This window comes from Leuresthes tenuis, unplaced genomic scaffold (assembly GCF_036924035.1).
Source record: "Leuresthes tenuis unplaced genomic scaffold, fLeuTen1.0.hap1 SCAF_22, whole genome shotgun sequence".
Classification (NCBI taxonomy): Eukaryota; Metazoa; Chordata; class Actinopteri; order Atheriniformes; family Atherinopsidae; genus Leuresthes; species Leuresthes tenuis.
In genome coordinates this window covers 7,511,799-7,533,527 of record NW_027325376.1, presented here as the reverse complement: position 1 = coordinate 7,533,527, position 21,729 = coordinate 7,511,799, and the positions used below count along the sequence as shown (strand labels likewise).

Genomic DNA, 21,729 nt, shown 5'->3' with positions numbered 1-21,729 from the left:
GCTTATGCACTTTCATGAAGGGAAGATTTATGGATGCATTTTCACCTCATGCCCACTGAATGATTTAGATTTCACTGTAATTTAGTTAAGTGTGTCCACTTTTAAAAGCCACCGCAGAGTTTCAGTAAATGAAAGGGCACCATGTCCACCACTTTGTTTGAGCATTTTTGCATGCAACCAACTTTTATTAAAGTTGTAAAGTTCAAAAGAGGTTTTTAAGAATATCATTCAGTGATCTGGTGTTTGCTATAAACAAAAATGTAACACAGATGTAAGATTTGACCCAGTGATGGTGCAATTGTTAACACCTCGCACAGAACTATTTGCTTCACTGATGGCCTGTTCAGATACTTTTGAATAAGCCACAAACTGAGGCCTCGATTTTGGAATTTGGTCATCCATATTTTGGAATAAGGGACGATACTTAAACAAGAGAGTGGAGCCTGAGAGCCTGAGAACACTGAATGAAAAATGTAATGATCTTGCATTTTACATGAGTAGTTGATGCCTTTTGAATGCGGCCATTTGAGCAAAGGATGTAGGAGACGACCTCTAGTGACCGTCTGACGTATTACGTCTGGGTCAGTGAGTAAATTCACATGCATCTACAGTTTATTTTAAATGTGTATTCATGTTTTCCTCAGCTAAGAGATATCTGTGTTGCCAGATCTCTCAGGCAGGATTTAAATAACGTTAATCTTCCACATACATTTTTTCTAAAATAAGAACTCATAATTAAATTGCATAAGTTACATAATTTGTTACTAAAATAATAATCACTATGAAATAATCACTACTTTGTCCTTATTTCAGACTTTACTATCGGTGGTGTTTAGAGGATAAACTACGCAACAGCATCACTATTGAAAAACATACACTTTTGTATCATCAATGCTAAAATTTAGCAGTGATATTAGTTGATATAATAGCCTGGTTAGGCTTTGTGACAATGACTCTGCATGGTTCAAACCAGGTTTTGCAAACAATGTTGTACATAATTAGAATGATGTACTGATCTGGTAAAGTACAACACTGATATACACGAGAAAAGTGAAATTAAAGAGCAGCATGAGAAGGCATTTGTTCGACATCACAGCATTTATTACAGATTTTTTCTGTTTCTGTTAATACAAAATACTGAACAATGTCATGTCTCTGCTGAATCAAGAACGAAAACTCCCTTTTTTCTGAAAATGAAGACAGTCCCCTTCCAAAATATCACAAGAGGAACCAGAATTACAAGAAAAAAAAACTACAAGTTATCCATACTATATGAATTTCTATACATTTATAAAATCAGTTATTTGCAATGACTTTTAAATTCTTTGCTTCTTTATTCTTCATTTTAAGTACACTTACAAACAAAATGATGATTTTCACACACACACACGCACACATAATTCATGTTTTTGGTGTTAAAAAGTACTTGCATATGTACGAACTCCTCAGCAAAACACACGGGGGCGTGATGTTCATTTTTACTACTGAATTAGCGTTTTGTTTTCCTAGCTCGCCCGTCTTTTGTCTGACTTCGTGAAAAACGATTTTAACTGCAATCCAACTTGGTTACTTTATTGGCAAAACGTCCTTCCGTCTCTGGGAGAAAGCGTCATCTCATTATGAGTAATTTAACACGACTACTTGTGTGATAATTTCCTTAACACGTCTGTACACAAAGCCAACTATGAATTGAAGTCATTTGCTCACACGGGTGTGACATAAATGCAGAGCGGGTTGCTCGGGTTTAAGGCAAAGGTACATGATGTCAGTGTCTTGTATTCAGACCCAAATTTCTACCATTATTTCCATTAGGCCTACATGAAGAAGAAAAAAAGAACCTAAAAAACATGACAGTGTGGGTGGTCAACCGGTAATTCTGGATTCTTGAGCTCGCTGTGAAGCACATTGGCCGTGTTGAATAAAGATGGAAGAGCAGATAAACAGTCATACACACGGACACATTAGAACCTTCACTTCATTACATTAAGACACTAAATCAGAGATAAACAAAAACTTCTCGCTAATATTTTGAAGGCCACCAGTTGACATTTTAATGATGATTATTTTAAGCATATTTATATTTCAATGTATATATTAACCAGCTTCCACCCAACCCACCTTCTTTTTTTTTTTTAGAGTTATGACTAAAGCAGACAACTCTATGGATGACAGTAGGAATACTACATTATCACACAGGCATCTGCTCCAAACTTCTTTTGCTCCTGATACCAAGTTTGAGTCTCTCCTGAGACTCAGAGAATCATGTGCAACAGATTTGGAAGCACTTGCTTTTTTTTTCTTCTTTTTTTTTTAAAATCTCCTCCTCTTTCTGCTGACCCAACTCAAACACACCATTTTTTTTTTATTCCAGTCCTTTCAGATACGTGACAGCGACAAAAAGGTAGATGCTGAGGCTCAAGGAGACGACAACCGAAATGGGATGCATGAGGGAAAATACTGCTCTCCCACTGAATCAGACAGCAGCGACTGTCCGGAAGATCTCTTAGAACAGAGAGCCGCTGGAGAGAAGCAGCCATCCAATTAGGGGACAAGCAGGGCTTTGTGTAGCCGTCCAGCAGGCAGTTATGTTGGTTAGTCTCTTCTGGGCACTTTGCAGTCAGTGACGAGGTCAAAATATATCAGGGCAGTTTTCCCAGCTGCCTTGCTCCTTAGCTTCCCAGTAGCCTCCTTTATAGATGTGAACTTGCTCACCTGTGATTCGGTCCTCGCAGCGCTCAAACCAAAGTGCTTTGTAGCTGTCATGAGGTGCGCCTGGAAGAGAGGAAACTTATGAAAAACAAGAAACTCAAAGCCGACAAAGGTGAATGAAAACGTGAAGAAGTGACAGCTGATGAGATTAAAGAGGAATACTTGCTTTTCAAGGAAGGATCAGAAAGAGGGTCTTCATCGACGGCTTTTAGAAGAAAAAAAGAGGAGGGGGGAATCACAGTTTTTTTTTTTTACCCCTTAATTCCAGGATATTGCCCCAAGCAAGGGAGACAGGAATACTAACACGCATTAACGCGATTGATTCTCACCTTCTTCCGATTGGCTGGAGGTGCGTTGGCTCACTGCCTCCCGCTCCTGCCTCTCACGCCGGGCGATGCGCTGCTTCTCCTCCAGCCGCTGCTTTTCAGAGTTGGCTTCGTCCCAGCGTCCGTCCTCCATTAAACGCTGGTCAGGCCTGCGCCGACTGTCAGTGGGCGCCACGCTCTCCTCAGACTCGTTGAGGGTCAGAGCCAGGGCGGTGAAGTAGTACATGGTTTCTGTTCCCTCGCTGAGCACAAAATTAGAGGAAAAGCAGCACGGCGAGTCAAAACTCGCTCAAATCTACATCACACATAACTGCACACAATCTTCAATGCTAATACTGCTAATACATACACAAAGTGTGGAAAGAATCAAATTCTGAACTATTAAGTAATAAAATAGAACTCTCATAGAACTTTAGTATTTGTAGTAGAGCTTCTGTACCCACTAACGTGAGATGATTTTCTTACTTAACAACCCGAGCATGAATGAACTCCCACAGAGGTAATTACACTCTAAAAGTCTCACTCAGGCTACAAGACTGCATCAGTGGCAACAAAAACTAATCACAAGAAACAAAAACATGAAAAGAAAAAGGAATGAAAAAGAAGAAGATTGACAAGGCGCAGCGCATGTTTTGAAAAGGGTTGACCAACAGAAATCGACATATTTTGCAGCATTTTGCTGCATCTCTGCTGCTTCTTAGGATGCGCCGGCTCATTAAACAACACGGATTATGTATGTAAATGAAAGCTCAAGTTCAAGCTGTTTCTTTTTGAAACAAGCATTGAACTGAGCATTGAAACTTTGTGTTCCAAACTCACTTTCGTTGGAATGACACGTGGCATGACTTCAAAATTAGAACTGGATCCAAAGACATGCTAAGTATAGTAATAAGTCATTTATTTAAGATGGTCTACCTGCCAATTATCAACTTAAAGACTACCCATGGTGTGCAAAGTACTCACGGTAAAGGGTTCCTCCTCCACACCTCTCTGGCTTTCAGAGTTTGATAGACTGTCTTCTGTTTGCCTTCTGTGCCATTCTCGCCTCCACGACTGCTCTGCATTACTCTGGAGAACTCCATCTTTTCATCCCATGTGCCCGACAGAACGTAGTGAGCCTTTCCGTCCTTGTCCATCACCACACCGGTCACCTGAAAACGGGAGAGACGGGGTTAACAGAAAACAGATACAGGCAAAAGCTTATTAACCCAAAAAGAGTAAGAGACAATGAGGAGATTTCTTTGTAAGGAAGAAGCAAAACAACGAACACATAAAATAAGATGGCCAAAGGCCAAAAAAAGCAGGAAGGACGCAGAAGTGTGATAAAAGACAACAATATGCATGAAATGAAGTGCCAAGCTGTGTAGAAAACTAAGCAAGTCTTTGTCGGGGAGGGTATAAGATAAATAAATTTGTGCTCTATTTTTTTTCAGCACAGTTTCCGCTTCTTTCTCACCTTTCTGGCTACATCTCGAGAGAAGTAGCTGTAAGGTGCAAACTTCAAGTGGCAGCGGTCTCCCGTGGTGTGGTTCACTACGTCGATCTCTCCAGACTAGAAGGGGAACAGAATGAGTTTGAGGAGAGCTGCGGCGCGGACATTATCCTTCTTATTCAAAATAAAACAGCGCCGTAGTTTTATTTGGACGATGGCAGGTTATAGCTGAAAGGAAAAGTGCTTTTGTGTGTGGCAAAGAAATGTTGCCACGGCAATATGTGTATCTGCTGCAACGAAGCACCATTATGTGTCAGGTATTCATTGATGTTTGCCATGTCTTATTCGAATTAAAACCATTTCAGATGATTTTGAAGCAACTCTCCTGTTTCATATGCCATGAGGGTCCAGCGGTTTATGTCTTGTACAGGCAACTCTCAGTCCTACCTGGTCGATCCAGAGTTTTCCCACGATGATGTTGTGCACTGTAGTGGTAACTTTCTTCCATGTGTAGTGATTATTGCCTTTGTCAAAGATGGCATGAATTGTGCCTGCGTGAACAGAAGTGATAAATCAGATCAGGCACAAAATCAACAGAAGCTTTCACATTCAACCGTGTGGTCACACCCATTAGAAAATTACGCAAACTACTTCAAAGTCATAGGTGTGACTGACCCCATTCCAAAAGCTTTTGTCATATGTGCTTAGTCATAAAATGTGCCAGTGGTTTGGTATGTTTTAAAAAACCACAACATTCATACCACACGCAAACCGACTGCTAAAGGAGCCATAACAATATTATTAGTCATAAATCATCCCTCACCTAAAGGCATAATGGAGAGATATTTTCCCCTGAACTTGCTGGCAACGGTGATTTCCTGTCTCAGGGTCCAGCCACGATCAGAGATCACATGATGTGCTGCTGCAGGGGGGTGGTGACTCACCTGCAAAAGGAAAAACGAAAGAAAAACAACGCGGTACTTTGATCGTCGCGCTATTGTTTGTAGGTTTGAGCCGATCCCTTCTGGGTATGACAACAGGAGTGGTGCATCACTAACAACCAAAGCAGAGGATATCTAAATTAAAAATATAGTATACTTCTTCAATTAATTGAAATTATTAGCCATCCTCTTACAAAAACAGGCTTTAGTCCAGTGTGCATCACATCCAAACGAATGTTCAAATTGTTTTACTTGCAGTTAAACCTGTTGCTACCTGAGCTCTCTACAATCATGCATAAAATGACTGAATGAACGAGAAAAACAAAAGAATCACCACCACTGCTCCACATGAACTCAACTTCTGGGTTAGTATGTGCTCACATGTCTCAAAAAAAAGGAAGCTAAATTCTCCCTAAAGGCTTAGTCAGCGGGATCCTTCAAGTCATTTTCCCTGACGCGGATTCTTTTCTCACTCTCACCTCCTGGCTCAAAGCCCTCGACACTTCACTTTTCTTTCCTCTTACCTGCTCACAGAGGGAGCGGTAGCCACTTTCTCTCCTGCGATCCAGCTCGAACGTCTCTCCCAGCAGAGGGTTGAAGGGCTTTCCTGTGCGATAGACGGTGGTCGAGTAGGCGGACACGCAGAAAGCCGCTACGTAGCACATCTGCTCCAGAGAGCTGTGACTTTTAGAGGCTTTATCCAGCAACTCGTGATACTCGAGGTCTTCCGACAACCGCTGCAGCATGGAAATCGGCTCGTTGAAGTTTACCTACAGGGCAGGGAAAAAACGTTTATCCATACTTATTCTGGACAAATGCATAATCACGTATGGGCAAAATGGACACTGAGCAACTATGGGGAGAATAAAATGTCTGCACCAGACAAGTGAATAGTCGATTTGGTATTGAGCCATATCCTATAAAAAGGTTAAAGATACAAAGGTATAATAAAGGTTATCGAAATAAACCTTTGAAAAAGTCTTTTAGCAAGTTTATCCAAAGATAAATACAAGTGAGATACAACAGTCAAGCCTCAGCACAAAAGAAACTCTGGTCTATACATGAAAAGATTTGTTTATTATCATAGTATTATAAAAGCAAAGCTTTCAATTGTAGCCTGGCATAGTTTCCTAAATGCACAGTGACATGACACTCGCCCTGCCCCAAGTGGCGCCTGTCTCCGTCTATTACAATGGGAGACATATGACTTTTATTTGGCCTTTTCGATTTAAACCAGTCCTGCTGGTGATTACTGGTAATTACTGGTAATTTGCATCAATGTATTCTTAGCGTGAGAGATTAATAAGAACACATTCAGGCCTACAAGTCTTGTTAGTCGGTGTTCCTTTCAGGTGCTCAAAAACCAACCTAGAATTCTTTGTTAGATTTAAGGTTTTTGTGATACCAGCAGAAGCATTAAAGAACCAAAGAAAACACCTCATATTAAAACACCAATCAGCAATAGAGTCTAATACATAGTGTAATACAAATCTTTTCACGTGATTTTCTAGTCCTTAAAAACACATCAATCATGCAAAAGAGAAAACCCTTTCTGCCCTTCACTGTTGCACCCAACTAGCGTTTAGAAGGAGTAGATTGTAATATTCTAATGTGAGTCGTGTCACTTTGTCAGTGAAATAACTGCTTGACAAAGATGACAGTGAATATCACTTGGTTTTTCTACACAAACGTACCAGTGTTACTGGTTCCTCAGCATCTTTGTTTAAGTTCTATTCATCACACATGTAGAAGAATGCTGTCGGACCCGTCTTGCAGGAATAAGGATCAGTTTCATGACGATGGTGAAATTGTAGTATGACACAGCTGCTAAAAATGTTCTGAGGTTATTTCTGATGCAGTAATTAGCTTGTCAGGGCAGTTATAGTTTTGTTGTAATAAAAGAAAGTTGTGACTAGCCCAACTGATGCATTTGGAGATAGACTAGGTTAAACAATACAAATCTTCCTGCTGCTTCTTGCACGATCTATGCATAGAAGTGTGTGCCATAAACTGAGTTACAATGAGCAACAAACTGCGCTGACCCCTAAACGATGTAGTTCATGCAAAATGTTGATGAAATCAACAGATTTTCTTCCCGTCCAGCTTCAAAAGCCAAAGGAAGAACGAGTCATTTAACTTTGTAACATTCAACACAATGAAGAATGCCACGCTGTCATTTAGCATTGTGCAAATGTTGCAATGGCTTTTGTTAAGGCCACAAAAGACATTCTCCACTGCTCTGAGGAAAGAATACTGAAAGCGTTTTTTTTTTTAATTGCTCAAAAACTCACTGGCATCGGGATCTTGGACAGTTCTTTGCCTATGCAGTTCTTCATGATGCTCCAAAGGTTAAGTGAGTAGTTGGGCTTGTCTGGGATGCGTGTCCGTCTTTTTTTCAAGGGCACCAACTCCTGGGTGGAAGACTCCTGGTTCATTGCCAGAGGCTCCTCATTAAGCTAAAAACCAGAAACGTTATCAATAAACAGCATAAAAGTTCCTGGAAACAAGCTTTAAAACACATAATTCATGGTATTCAGCTGAGTCGCTGTCATCAAGTCTAATCTGATTCATCACTTTAGTACAAGACTCACACCCAGGTATTGATTAATACCTCCCAACGCAACTTTTCTTCACAAATGTGCAATTAAAGAGCAGAAATTATTGGAATTTAATTAAACTGGCAGGAATGGGACCTACCGACTGATCATCTGGACACATTTCACTGTTGAGACAGCTGGCGTTACTGCTTGACCTTCTGAAAGAGATTAAAAAAAGAATTCAAAATTAAACACATTATCAGTGTCTTAAGAGCAACTATTTCAAGATGCACGCAAAAAAGCAAATGGTTGAGCACATCTTTAAACCAAGAAAATACGACTTCTAACGGAGGAAACAGAGCGACAACTCTGCAAGACTTAAGCACGCAACAAACTGACATGTCATAACAGGATGTGGGATTAATAGATAAATAAGGGCTGAAAGAGAAGACACTGACTTGTGGAACTGTGGGTCTGCAGGTACAGTAATAAACTCTGGAGCCTCCTCCATGGCATCAAAAAACTCATTGTCATCATCCTCATCGCTGGCTTCGCCTTTTCCTGGCCCAGCAGCACCTTAGAAATAAGGTTATATTTTCTATTACACACTCTTTAAACCTTTAAACTGCTGCCATTACTCCAGCAGCTAATCACTTAATAATTGTTTGGCATATAAAATAACAGAAAATAGTTTGCAATCAGAGGCAAAGGAAGAAAAAACATATCACAAGTGACATGGTGTTGTCTTACTAAACCACTGAGACCTGATGTGACGCATTAGCATACCTGTGTCAAGAGTACAAGCTAATTAACAAAGCTATAAATATTTGTTGGCAGTGATCTAAACACATTGTGCGTCTACTTTTAAAGGTAGTAAAAAGAAGAAAAGTGAAACCGTACACTGTAATTATCATTCTGTAATTATCTCTGAGCTTTTGCCCTGTTTGAATTCCCAGACAGCTTTCCTTCAAGTTGATCTAAATAAATACATATAAAAAAAATAATAATTTAAATTTTTTTTTTTTTTTTAAATAAAATAAAATAAAATAAAATAAATCGGCCATTTTCCAGTGTGAAGCGTTGGTGTCACAACTTACTTTTATTATCAGAACTAGCGTTAGCCTGCGCGGCCCCTCTGAACGCTCGCTCCAGGTGATTGTGTTGTTTAGCCAGCTGCTCTAAAGTCTCCTCCAGCCTCACTCTCTGCTCCCGCTCTGCCTGCAAGGCCTTCTGCCACCGCTTGCTGTGAGCTTGAGCCAGGGCGAGGAAGTCTCTGCACGCCTGAGGGCACCGAGATAAGAACTTTTAAAAATCAAAGAGCCAGGATGTGTGAGCAGCTCTGACCAGTACATTCGACCTGCAAAGTAAACTGGTCAAGCGTGCTCTGGAGTATGACCGAATGAGGCTTTCTCTCTGCGATATCACACGACAACGAAAGAGCGGCGAGGAGATAAACTGCGTAAGGAGGTTACACTCACGTTAATCATGGCATTAGAGGTGATGCGGAACAATGTGGCTCTTTCTGTCACCTGACGGATCTTCTCACCGGCCTCTCCAGTCAGACGTAAACTGTCCAGTTCAGATAAAGACCTGAAAGAAATAATAAAATGCAGCACATGGATAAATAGTTGAGACAATATTCAACCAATTTAAAAGAATAAATGACCACAAACATCAGATTCTATTAGTTTATCAACAGAATTAATATAGTTTTGGCTTTCAGTTGCAGCATGCTGATTATGCAGCAGCCTCCTTTGTAAACAACTGACTTAAATTCAGCATCTGAATGTCAAAAATTACATTAATATGAGTTTTTTTAATTTCATTATGAGCATGTGACGGCAGGTGTAGAAAATAGATGGATTATGAGCAAGTCTGAGTCTTGAATACTTCAATAACAGGTAAAAATCACATGAGTCATGCGATAAACTGTGCAAGTCTGACCTCTGGAGGGCAGAGCCATGCTTTAAGATCAGGTCATTGCATGTGCTGAGATCCTCCACCTTGCTGCCAAGTGTTCTGAGAGCAGACTGAACTTCTGAATTTTGTGACCCCCCACCTTGCCCGGGGGCCACTGGTGGAGAGAAGTCGTCACCAGAGTCATCTGTTTAAAGCAAAGCCAGAAGGAAAGAAAGAAAACATTTGATAAATTCACTGCCTTTTGCTGTTTTAAATAAGAAAATAACTGATTGTTTGTTTTTAAAGTAGAGGGGGTTCACACAGCAAGAGCCCCTACCCTCTGGGTAACTTCCTCCCCCACGTCTGTTTTACCTGACTCAGCCTGCATGCGGGCTGCTTTGGCTTTAGCCAGCTCCAGCGCTGTGATCCATCGTTGACGCTCCACCTCGCAGCTGGCCTTGAGGTGATATGTCTGAGCTCCGCCATTGGATATGACAAAGTTGCATGCGTCATCCACAGTGATCGTTGCTGTGGCCAAGTTGATTGTGCCCCGACAAGTGTGACCCATCTCTGCCTGGGTCCTAATAATCAGAGGAGCTCCGCTTAGATTTTCTTTTAAAAAAACAAGCACTTAAAAGAAAACAAAAGAGGTTTTCTTAAACCTCACTATGCTGTCCCTGCAGAAGAGTGTGGGATTGGTGTGCAGTAAATCTACTCAGCTTTACTCCGATGGGTAAATTAAACTAAAATAAGGCTATTTGTTTAATGCTTCAGGTGTGATAAATCAACCTTTGCAGCAGACCAACTCTGATTTATTTTTATCTGGTGTAATAACAAAGGTTATAGCCCTCCTTTGTGATATCAGCGGAAAAAAACATACCTGTAGTATGACAAAAGCCCATTGCTCAGGACAAACCACCTCCGCTGATAACCCTTGATGTAATTTGTCCACTTGAAGACCCATCCTTTGTATGTGTCGCCAGCAGGGGTGGTAGTGGGGGTCTTCGGTTCTGACATCACACCCCCCAAATATCAAGATACAGATCTGAGGAACCTTGATAGAAATGGGACAAATCATTGCATTTCACAGTTCACACAGAATAGAAGACCTGCACACTGTCATCACTGTGAATTTAAACACCACCGCTCCTTTGTGAGTGATAGAGACATTTTTTGTCTGTCACCTGAAAAACTTTTCTTTTTGAGTCAAAAAAATCTATCTGGTTGTCAATCCCTTCACAGACACAAAATGAATAGATAAACAATTTTGATCATGTGAAATTTACTAACTTTTGCTTTTCAAATGCAAAACAGAAAGTGTTCTTCTGCCATATTAAGGTGGCCATTTTTTTTAATGTGGAGGACACTTTCATATTAGCTCAAGTTTTGTGACATTGCTTTCTCATTTGTCAAAAACAGAGAACAGACTATACTATATTTAACTGCTAATTATCATAATTGTAAGCTTACTGTAACCCTGTTACTATGAGTCATGTCTGGGCGTTTAAGTAGATTTTTCAATGTGGTATGAGGGGTCAAAGGTCAACTTCAGTATTAATGCACGCTAACTGTGAACACATTTTTACAAACAAAATAATTATTTCAACTTTGATCTTTTATTTATGAAGGAACGGACGAATAAAGAAAACATCTATTACTGTCCTCTTGATTACAAATTATCTACTGACTGTCCTGCTATTTGAAGACTTATAAAAAACTGTTTTCCTTTTTTTTTTAAGAAAATATGATAATAGATCAACTGTAACAAAAAATAAGCTGAGAATAACAACACACTCATTGATGTAGTGTTTAATATACTGACGAGCCTGACAGGAGAAGCTAGCCTTCGCTGGCTATTTTGACTACAGATAAAACTTCAAATTGCAGTAATAACAACTCACTACTGACAAGAGACAAAGTGGAGAAAGACAAACTGACACGTCTGTTCAAAGTTTTATCTGTTGACGAAAGAAGTGAAGGTAAGATTCGCCGCTGAACACTCGTTTGCTTACTAGCTAGCCTTCAAATTAGCTGATAGCTAAATGTTTACCTTGACGTGTCCAAAATGCGAGATGAGGAAACCAGACAACCGGTGAAGTCACTGCTAACTCTGACACCCATACGCTACTGTACCTAGCTAAGGAGGCTAACACAGCTAACTAACCAGCACGGGAAGGCTGATGCTTAAAATAACTAAACCGAGGCCGTCGGCGACAACTGTAACTTAATTGAAAAATTAAGAGGCGATACCTAGTGTTACCACTATCGCTCAATAGTATTGCTTTTTTTCTACATCTGCGTAAGATCACAATTACCTAAAGCTAGCTGGCTACATCTAACTAGCCTAATATTAGCTTGTAAGATACATCCGGTGCAACACGATTAGATCCCGTGTGGAAACTCAGCTAAGGCTAGCTACTTTGTTTTCCGATTGGCTGCATCAAGCTAGTTGGTAACTACACTTAACCGGCCCAAGCCGGTGTTTTGCTAAGAGTATGATAACACATTATGTCCGTATTTAACACATGATGTCGCTGTAGACGTTGACAGTATCCAAACAACTCTTGTGTAAACCTTTGTGATACGTTAACTATGGAAAAGCGTAATTTAAAAGCGTAATTGTCATCAAGTCAGTTTTACGATTGTGTAATTTTTGTCTAGCACTGATGTCGTCTAGCTTCATGGTAAAACTGGTAAGATGATTCTTCCAGATGCAATTCTTTTTTTTTTTGCTGCCACGTAGAAAGAAAAATGCGACTCCGGTGGGACTCGAACCCACAACCTTTGAATCACTTCGTTCATCTCCTAGAAGTCCAATGCGCTATCCATTGCGCCACGGAGCCACCTGTTGATATGGCGTCGTACAAGTCTATTTGAAGTAACCCTAACCCTAACCCTAACCCTAACAGACGTGTTTTTTTCTCATAATTGAAATTATTCCTACTCCAGTACTATCCAATTACTTTCCATACTTCAGAACATAGTTCCATGTAGATGTTAAACTGAATTTACTTTGTACCTAGCGCTTATTAGTCACTAGGTGGCGCTCGAGTCATGGCCAAAGGCCGTTAGGAAATGTATGCAATTACGCACTTTCTGTAGTAATTGCTTATACTTGTGATAAAATGCAACTTGACAAAATGTACATAGTCCTACCGTAACTCTAAATGTTTTTTATTTCTATTTCATTATATTCAGAAATAGTTTGACGAAGTTGTTACGAGTAATGTAGTCAAAATAAATCAAAATTAAAAAGTTGTAGTTGTACTAACCTCAGCTCCATTCATCCATGGGTTTCAATATATATATATATATATATATATATATATATATATATATATATATAAATATATCTTTAGCATTTGTATGAAACTTGTTTTACGCATTTTTTCATCGGTAAAGCTATACACCTTTTCTGAGTTAAATGCCATCTTTTATTTTAGGCAGGTGCGCACACATATCCCGGCATGCCAAACAGGGCTCTGGGAGTAAAGGGAGATAACCATCTTGTCCCCTTTGTGTCTTTGACACATCCTGCCATGAGCGGAAGTGTCTGGGATTCTGCTCAATCCATCGCTCCAAAAGAGGCGTCTGTAAAGGGGGACGAGGCGAACAGCATCTACATCGCTTCCCATACCATCACCGTCCATCGGGCTGCATTCGCCGTCGCCGTGCATCGCTTATTGTGGCGTTTATTAGCGCGGGACATGCGCTGTCAGGTTAGACTTAAACTGCAAGAGACATGCGCAGTTACTAGGAAACCAAGAGGAGGGCAGCCGGGAATTAACCAAATGTAATAAACAAACAAATGAAGATAGGTTATTTCATCCTTAATAATCATATTTTATTGCAGGTCTGTGCAATCGCCGTGAACGCTTGCCTGGACACAGGAGAGGATTAAGTTACTGCTGCTGGCGGTGGATTATTTTATTGGCCTGCTGTCACGCCCGCGTCTCTGGTGATCCCTTTTCCAATTAAGAGGTCGCTCAAAACCCAGGTATGTTGTTGTACTCGGGGAAAGAAAATCTTTTGAAATGATTGTGGGGGTTAGCCGCGCCGCAGCGTCCATCTTTAATTGCTCACTCGTGTAGTCACTCTTTGAAAGCGCAGTTGGCGTATCCACTCCTCGCATTATGAGCAGACAACAATAGACATCCAAAGGGGAAACGCTGTTGAGAATGCGGCTCATTCTGCAGGAATGTGCAGGAATTCTTCAGGCGTCACCGCACAAACAACACATACCCAAACATTTGGGCTGTTGGGCTCCTCTGCGTACACGTTTAGAAGCGATTGTTATCCTCGCTCGCAAGTTGTTTTTCTGCATCCCTCTCAATATTCAATTTGCTTTGACAACTGTGAAGCTTTATGTAGATGCCATATAGAGTTACTCTCCTGCCTCAGCGGCTTTGGCTGCCCAACCCCCTTCCCCTCGGTGCCTCGGCATGTTTTGGTTTCAGGCAGATCATGCCCTTTTGTCCGCTGAAGCCTGGCTGTAATTTTCAGGACGGATCCAGTATGAAAGAATTTCCCTGTTATTTTAACAACCTCCATTTGTCTCAGTGATGCTGAAATGATGACACCGATTCACTGAATCAACTTTGAACTCATTTCCTTCCTTTTTCTTACCTCTAACATCCAACATGGTCTTCCTGAATTGTTTTAAAAGGCAAAATTTTAAATTGTAAATTTTATTCATTTTCAGAAGGCATATTTGAGCAAATTGTTTCTCTATTTATACCTTTTATTGGTATTGAAATATTGGAAACTTTGATCCACTTGATAGTTAAAGCAAAAAATGATCTCAAAGCTGGAGATGACTTTATATGCATTGTTATTTTGGTCAGTCTGCCATTCAAATGAAACACTGTCCATAAATAGAGTTAAACGTGACATACTCCTTGTTTCTTTACTTATAAAAACTCCCTTTTTGCCTCACTCAGGAAGCAAGAACTGAGCAAGTTGTGCTTAATACCTGACTCAAACAGTGATTAATTTGTTGTGAACTTCTTTGCGGTCCGTCAGTTATTTTGCTTCAAGTCACGTTTTACTCATTTAAAGAGGTTACGCTTGGGTTAATAAGTACCGTTTTGTTCCTTGTTTTTGTCTGATCAGTGTTTTTTTTTTTTTTTTAATCTAATTTTGTCTTTCTTTCTCTTTCTTTTAACAGATATGTCTTTCCGAAGAGGTGTGGTCAGGCAGAGCAAATTCCGCCACGTCTTCGCGCAGGCCTGGAAAGCTGAGCACTGCATCGACGACGTCCGAGTGTCCCGGGTGACGTGGGACAGCCCTCTCTGTGCCGTCAACCCCAAATTCATTGCAGTTATCATCGAAGCGGGCGGAGGAGGTGCCTTCCTCGTTGTTCCGATCAGCAAGGTTCGACCTCCTACTTCCCATTGAGCGTCAGATGAAGAGCGGATCAGTAGTCGCAAAGCCGACTGAAAGCAATGTGTCGGCCGCTCTGACCCCTCGCTGCATGTCTGTGAAATGTATATGCAGCAGTTTTACACGTCTGGAACAAAGTACCTCCCGAAGCCAGATGATTTAAACTCCTTGTTTCCTCCCACAGAGCGGCAGAATTGACCAGTCCTGCCCCACAGTCTGCGGACATGCGGCGCCTGTGCTGGACATCCAGTGGTCCCCTCATGATGACAATATCATTGCAAGTGCCTCAGAAGACTGCACAGTGAAGGCAGGTTACCAGTTCAGGCTTCCCTACCTACTGTGGCGGCGGTTTTTGGCCACATATCAGATAAGTGTGTCATCACCTGGCACAAGCAACTCTGACCACAGATATGTAAACCAGTTTTTTTAGATTACTCTGAAGAAGAAAAAAAAAACATCTGGTTCTTTTGAATAGCTGCCAATTTGTTAAGGTGCATTAGTTGAGGTAAAGGAAGGCTGCTCAGTGACCACAAGAAAGCAGATAAGTGCTATTGATGAAATGCCACATTGGTCTTTTAAAGTGCTCCTGTAGGAAAGAACGGTTGAACACAGAAAAGAAAACATTGTTTAGGTTGTGCTGTGAGGCAGAGCGAGGAGAAAAGTCCCGATAGAAGCTTTTTTTTCTGCGATCTTTCCCAGGCTTTTAGAGGGTCCTAAGGAGGGACGAAATGGCTTGATGGAATATCCTCAGCACTGTATTGCTTCTGTCTCAATCGTCTCACATTTAATCTCTTCCTAGGTCAAAGAATAATTAATCTCTAGCCCACGGACATGTGTAACATTAACAGGTTTTGAGTTGATACAACTGAAGCTCACTTCCTGGTTTTGCTCCCCACCGCAGCATGCTCTAACTCAAACTGCCATCCTGACACTCCAGCAAGGAAGGACGTTTCACATTTCAACAAACATCATTTGCCTAATCTACCCTGTGCTTTAGAGCGGAAATGCAAGAGACCCACGACTGGAATAATGCTTTTAGCTCCTTGAAAAAAGCTCTGTGCTGTTAACCTGCTGAGAGCTCAACCTGCCTCACCAGACCTAAGGCTAGTTTTAAGACATGGAACCTGTAGGATGCAACAGACTATAAATGGGTCTGAGATTTGGATCCGAATGCTGCACCTCATTTGTCCTGCTTGTTGTTTGAAGGTGTGGCAGATCCCAGATGGGGGGCTCATAAGTCCAATGACTGACGCCATTGTGACACTTGAGGGACACAGTAAAAGAGTGGGAATCCTGGCTTGGCACCCAAGTGCCTTCAACATCCTCCTGACTGCAGGTGAGATCAGTTACTGTCCCATATGGAAAACAATCTGGATTGTCATGTTTCTCTGCACTGCAAAGAGGGCGTTTTGTAAATGAATCAGATGTTGTTTTCCATATATTTACATGAAAATATGATGTAAAAGAAAAGCTTGTCCTTGCAAACCATATGAAATTAGTCTTCTTTTAGTTTTATATAAGAAATTAAGGTCATATTGCCTTTTCCCAAATTTCTAGGGATACTTATCCTTTTTTGTTAAGCAACATGTAACCTCAGGTTATCTTGTAAAAAGTGACAGTTGAAGTTCTCATCTCATTGTGTTCGATGACAGCCGGTTCGAATACTGCTGCATATATACCCCCCCCCCCCCCACCCCCACCCCCCCGCCGCCGCCGCCGCCCCCTTCTCAGCAATTCACTGCGGCAATGTTTCTCCCTTATTAGGGAAACGTGGTCATTGTTGTCAACAGAGCGTTGTCTGCAGCAACTTAGTGATGCAAACTGACATCTCTTATATGAAACAATCAAAGCTGTTTGAACATGTGCAGCAGAATTATGCGGTTTATAAGTGACCGTGTTGCATCAGCGGGACAGATGGAACTTTCTGCGTGACACCTGAGCATGTTGTTAGGAGATGACTTGCTTAATGCACCCCCAGTCATAACACCACTGAAGAAGAAGCTTTAAACCAAAGCGCATCTTTGCACTGACTCATCCTTACAGTTATTGATTCATAAAGTGCTCTCGTTCTGCATCTCTGCCTCAAACTACTTGTGTCTCACTCCACAGCAGTAAAGGCTTATCTTTCAGTCTGTCCTGTTGACTTCTTTGGATGTTGTCTGTTCCCCCTCTCAAGGCTGCGATAATGTGATTTGTGTGTGGAACGTGGGCACGGGGGAGCTGGTGTACCAGCTTGGTGACATCCACCCAGACCTCATCTACAGTGTCGGCTGGAACAAGGATGGCAGTGTCATCTGTACTGTGTGCAAGGACAAGGCCCTGCGCGTCATTGACCCACGAAGAGGCACTGTCCTTAAGGTGATTTACATTCGTAGCTTGTGTGTAGAATATGGCCGTCAAAGGGGGGACTTACTGAAGTACTCGTATAGTCCTTATTTCCTGGACCTATGTGGTTCGTCTTTAACTTGTTATTGTTCTACCAGGTCAAAGAGAAGGTCCACGAAGGTACGAGGCCCATGAGAGCCGTGTTCCTGTCTGATGGAAAAATCCTCACCACAGGCTTCAGTCGTATGAGCGAGAGACAGCTTTCTCTGTGGGATACAGTAAGTCTCCATTACGTCCGTGCTTTGCCTTTTCCCTCTGCTCAGAGCGCATCCTTAAAGTTCGAATGACGTTTGCGTAACAAAGAGAATCAAATGAATGTCTTTTGTCTTACAGAAAGATCTCTCAGAGCCTATGGTTGTACAAGAAATGGATACTAGTAATGGAGTTCTTCTACCCTTTTATGACCCTGACACAAACATGGTCTACCTGTGCGGAAAGGTGAGACCTCACAAGCACACGGAAAACATGAGTTAAGCTTGTAATGCACAGCATCATTTCACGTTCCCGCTTGACTGAGTGTCTTTGCTCGTCTGTCTTTTAGGGGGACTGCACCATCCGATATTTTGAAGTGACAGATGAATCCCCGTTTGTTCACTTCCTCAGTTTATACAGCAGCAAGGAGCCTCAGAGAGGCGCGGGCTTTCTTTGTAAAAGAGGTGTCGATGTCAACAAGTGTGAAATTGCCAGGTAAGCATGGTGTCTTTGCTCAAAGTTATTCTAAAAGATAAAGTGGCCCATCGGACCACCGAGAGTGGATGTCCTACAAAGTTCAGCTCAGGTTCAGACCGTGCACGACATGGACCCCTTGCAATCACCACCATGAACTCCTCTGTTCACCAAAGTGTTCTAAAGTCAAATGTGAGGCCATCTGTCCGACAGCTAAAGCTGGGCTGAAACTGGCTCATTACCAGGACAATGATCCCAAACACAGCAGCAGATCTACAACAGAATGCCTGAAAAAGAGAAGAATCCAGGTGTTCCGGTGCTTCAGTCAAAGTCTAGACGGGAACCTAAAGAGAGCTCTGCATGAACAAAATCTCACAAAAGTTAATAAACTGAAGCAGAAACATGAGTCTGGCATTCCTCCACAGCGCTGTGAGAGATGGATAACGTCATACTTGAAGCTATTGCTGCTAAAGTAGGTTCTACAAGCTACTGAATCATAATGGCTGCTGTTGCCGGATACTTTTCTTAAAACTACTCTAGACTCCAGAATTATGGGACCTGTTGCATTAATCCACATTTGCTTTAAACAGCAGGAACAATATCTTCAAGACTTCCTTTCTAAAAGCTCAGAAAGCGCCCAGCTGTTGCTGTTTGGAAGTAACTCAGCCTGAACGGTGTATTTATTTCACACTTACTTTGAACACAATTGTTATCCTTCTGTTCATCTTCAGGTTCTTTAAACTGCATGAGAGGAAGGTGGAACCCATTTCAATGACTGTGCCACGAAAGGTAAGTCTCACAGCCAATAAAAGGATATTTTAAAGCTGATTTATAGAACCACAAAACCTATCGATTGGTGGTGAAAAGTGACAGTTTTCCTCCTTGGCTCTCCAGTCCGATCTGTTCCAGGGAGACCTGTACCCCGACACAGCTGGCTTGGAGCCAGCTCTGCTGGCTGACGAATGGATTGCTGGGCAGGACTCGCCGCCCCTGTTGGTCTCCCTGAGCGGTGGGTACACGGCTCATCCATCCAAACACAGAGACACCCTCAGAAGCAAGCCCAAGCTCGTGTCTCAGGACTCCGGGGCTGGATCCGCCCCAACTTCAGCAGGAAATGTAGCTGCCGTGACCACATCTACACCTGCCTCTGCTGCCAAGGAGATGGAGGAAGAAACACCTCAACAGCGAGTGGCTGCAAGGGAGACAGATGGAAATACAGAGAGGCCGAGGAGAGAGGTGTGCTGACAGATACAGAGATGTTAATCTTACACATGTTTTCTCTTCTTTGAAGCTATTGTCTGACTTGTTTCTCTTTCAGGATGAAATGTTGACTGAGTTGTTGGCAGAGATGAAGGCATTACGGGCGGTCGTGCTCGCTCAGAACCAGAGGATCGAGCTGCTGGAGAGGCAGCTGGCCCGGATCGAAGACGGGGATGTATGAGAAGGCGGGAGAGTCACTACATTCGGACAGCATTACCTATAAACCAATAGACCGTAGCCTTACTAGAGTCAACAGTACCTGAAGCTGTGGGAGTGGAAGAATGTAGTGTAGCGACTAACTGAATCACAATGGCTTAGATTTCCGTCAGCTGTTGTGATCCAAATCACAACTTGAGTTTGAGTTGGTTTTCCAGGTTGTGGTTGAAAAATTGGGTGTTATCTGCAGCAGAATAACATTGTTTTTCATATGAAGGATAAGTTAGCAGTTGTTTGATGGTTTGTGAAATCATGCTTGAATTTTGAAAGACTCTAAAGGAGTTGCAGTAACAGCACTGCCTCAAATTAATGCAAAAAGTGCTAAGCATCATATTGACTCTAATGAAGGTTGGCATAGTATAGCAAAGCAGTTAAGTACCTCTTTTTTGTTTTCCTCTCTCTTAAACACTCACACATGTAACCATTAGGGCTATTTAATCAGGTAGTTTGAGCTGCTAAACTGTGATGTCATATCCTGACTCATCGTGTGACTAGTGCTTTGTTTTCATTCTCCTTTGTGGGTCGCTGTGTTCAGTTGTGACTAGAAAATCTTCTGCAACACAAATCAGGACGGTGAGAACAGTGTGAGTGATAGGTGATGAGAATGTAGTTAAATATTTACATGTATTTTAATTCTAATTAGTCTTTGCAACCAGCAGAAAGGTGCAAGACTTGTGATTTCTGTAGCTCACACTTGCTGTATCCTTTTCTTTTATTTCTTTCTTACGTGGAGAGGCTGCAGTGTCACCCCCTCCCCTCCCAGAAGAATTAGGAAGTGCCCAGTTAAACACAAGACCTGATCTGACACTAGAGAGACTCAGTAAATCTCTAAAAGTCTCAGCTTTGTATTTATTTTAATCGGCAATGTCTGCAGTCACAAGAAAAAGGAAGCTAGAATGAAATGTGCAACATTTTCTACCATTTTCAGGCATTTGTATTGGTGTAAAAGATGGAAAGCACTTATGATTTTTATTTTTGATTTTATGTTTTTGTGTGCTGTATCTCTATTTGTTACGTATGTATCTGAGTTGTAGCATAACAGTGGTACTGTTCATTCCAAATCCAGATGAATCCTTTGTTACTTTATTTGTGTATGCACTGACCTCTGAACACTAACTGTAAAAACCAGCAGCAGGTTCAATGAGACTACATTGTGAAGACTCATTAAACATTAATTCCTACTTTTTATTGAAAATGTCTTTTCTTGACACTAATAATCTTCTCATGTTCAGGCGTAAGTATAAGTCAGTTTGTGCTTCCTGTACTGTGTTTGAGTTTGTTCAACTGATGCATGCACATGAATGCAAACACACTCCTCTTAGCTCCAGATCTGATATTTATTTTCATAGTCTGAATGCTCGTACTTATTTAAATGTCTTACACATATCCCATGTAGGCATTCTTGATTTCAGGAAGTAGCATCTGTAAAACATCTCAACAAAGTAAGCGAGCAGGATTGACAGAAGAGAAGACGATGGAATAAATTCTGGCCTGTACTAGAAAGCAGGAGGGACTTTTCATTTTAAGGTTTGTAACAAACGAGCGAAGAATGTGGAAAAATCTGTGGTATGACAATATGAAAGCTAGACCCCGTCAACTGTGCAAACCACTGTGGGGCGGCCTCCACGGTTCTGCAGCTCGCTGGGCTGAAGTACGATCCGGCATTAAACCTCTTTAGAGACAAAGTTTCAGGGGGAAAACCATTCTAACCTCTGGTTAGGGTGATGGGTCACTTTTATCCAGCAATTGCTGTCCAAACTGCTTAAGGCAGCATCCAAAATTCAGTCCTGGAAATCTCTTTAATTGACCTGAAGTTGACAAAGCTGCAGCAAAGGTACCAGGACTTCCGTGTACTGGCCTGAAAGTAAAAATGAAATAAAGCTTTTGTTAAACTTTTGATTCTAATGAATTTAAAGCTGAGTAGGGTGAGATTGATGAAAGTAAGAAGCAAGAAAAGAGTTCAAACTTTATGCTCC

The 21,729-nt window shown here is 41.5% G+C and overlaps 2 protein-coding genes and 1 non-coding gene across 6 annotated transcripts; 1 reads left to right on the top strand and 2 right to left on the bottom strand.

Annotated features, from left to right (window-relative positions):
- Positions 1 to 1,079: 1,079 nt before the first annotated feature.
- Positions 1,080 to 12,234, bottom strand: LOC140282346 (oxysterol-binding protein 1-like). 3 transcript variants are annotated; one of them, XM_072376924.1, is made up of 17 exons: positions 11,895 to 12,234; positions 10,725 to 10,898; positions 10,217 to 10,425; positions 9,890 to 10,049; positions 9,424 to 9,535; positions 9,043 to 9,226; positions 8,404 to 8,521; positions 8,106 to 8,163; positions 7,700 to 7,864; positions 5,933 to 6,178; positions 5,291 to 5,411; positions 4,915 to 5,018; positions 4,492 to 4,587; positions 3,999 to 4,186; positions 3,039 to 3,277; positions 2,876 to 2,914; positions 1,080 to 2,772 (listed from the first exon to the last, which is right to left on the bottom strand). In XM_072376924.1, exons 2-17 carry the CDS (start codon positions 10,859 to 10,861, stop codon positions 2,630 to 2,632), a joined length of 2,319 nt encoding a protein of 772 aa, XP_072233025.1. In that variant the 5' UTR covers positions 10,862 to 10,898; positions 11,895 to 12,234; the 3' UTR covers positions 1,080 to 2,629. The 3 variants fall into 3 exon arrangements, with proteins under 3 accessions (XP_072233025.1, XP_072233026.1, XP_072233027.1); XM_072376925.1 differs by lacking the exon at positions 11,895 to 12,234 and adding an exon at positions 11,639 to 11,879; XM_072376926.1 differs by lacking the exon at positions 2,876 to 2,914.
- A 364-nt stretch (positions 12,235 to 12,598) lies between these two features.
- trnar-ucu (transfer RNA arginine (anticodon UCU)) lies at positions 12,599 to 12,687 on the bottom strand. The gene is given in 2 exon segments: positions 12,599 to 12,634; positions 12,651 to 12,687. It is a non-coding gene; the product is annotated as a tRNA-Arg (tRNA).
- Positions 12,688 to 13,357: 670 nt separating this feature from the next.
- coro1b (coronin, actin binding protein, 1B) lies at positions 13,358 to 20,948 on the top strand. 2 transcript variants are annotated; one of them, XM_072376079.1, is made up of 12 exons: positions 13,358 to 13,563; positions 13,698 to 13,841; positions 15,012 to 15,217; positions 15,411 to 15,533; positions 16,433 to 16,562; positions 17,403 to 17,584; positions 17,710 to 17,829; positions 17,945 to 18,049; positions 18,153 to 18,298; positions 19,009 to 19,066; positions 19,172 to 19,513; positions 19,596 to 20,948. In XM_072376079.1, exons 3-12 carry the CDS (start codon positions 15,014 to 15,016, stop codon positions 19,716 to 19,718), a joined length of 1,533 nt encoding a protein of 510 aa, XP_072232180.1. In that variant the 5' UTR covers positions 13,358 to 13,563; positions 13,698 to 13,841; positions 15,012 to 15,013; the 3' UTR covers positions 19,719 to 20,948. The 2 variants fall into 2 exon arrangements, with proteins under 2 accessions (XP_072232180.1, XP_072232179.1); XM_072376078.1 differs by lacking the exons at positions 13,358 to 13,563; positions 13,698 to 13,841 and adding an exon at positions 14,201 to 14,357.
- Positions 20,949 to 21,729: the final 781 nt, after the last annotated feature.

Coding starts and splice junctions, on each gene's coding strand:
- LOC140282346 (XM_072376924.1), bottom strand. CDS start 10,861: ATGTCAGAACCGAAGACCCCCACTACCACCCCTGCTGGCGACACATAC. Junction 6,179..7,699: donor TGTCCAAGATCCCGATGCCA/GTGAGTTTTTGA, acceptor CCTGCCCTGTAG/GTAAACTTCAACGAGCCGAT. Junction 3,278..3,998: donor TGGAGGAGGAACCCTTTACC/GTGAGTACTTTG, acceptor TTTTGTGCTCAG/CGAGGGAACAGAAACCATGT.
- coro1b (XM_072376078.1), top strand. CDS start 14,216: ATGCCATATAGAGTTACTCTCCTGCCTCAGCGGCTTTGGCTGCCCAAC. Junction 16,563..17,402: donor CAACATCCTCCTGACTGCAG/GTGAGATCAGTT, acceptor CCCCCTCTCAAG/GCTGCGATAATGTGATTTGT. Junction 19,067..19,171: donor CAATGACTGTGCCACGAAAG/GTAAGTCTCACA, acceptor TTGGCTCTCCAG/TCCGATCTGTTCCAGGGAGA.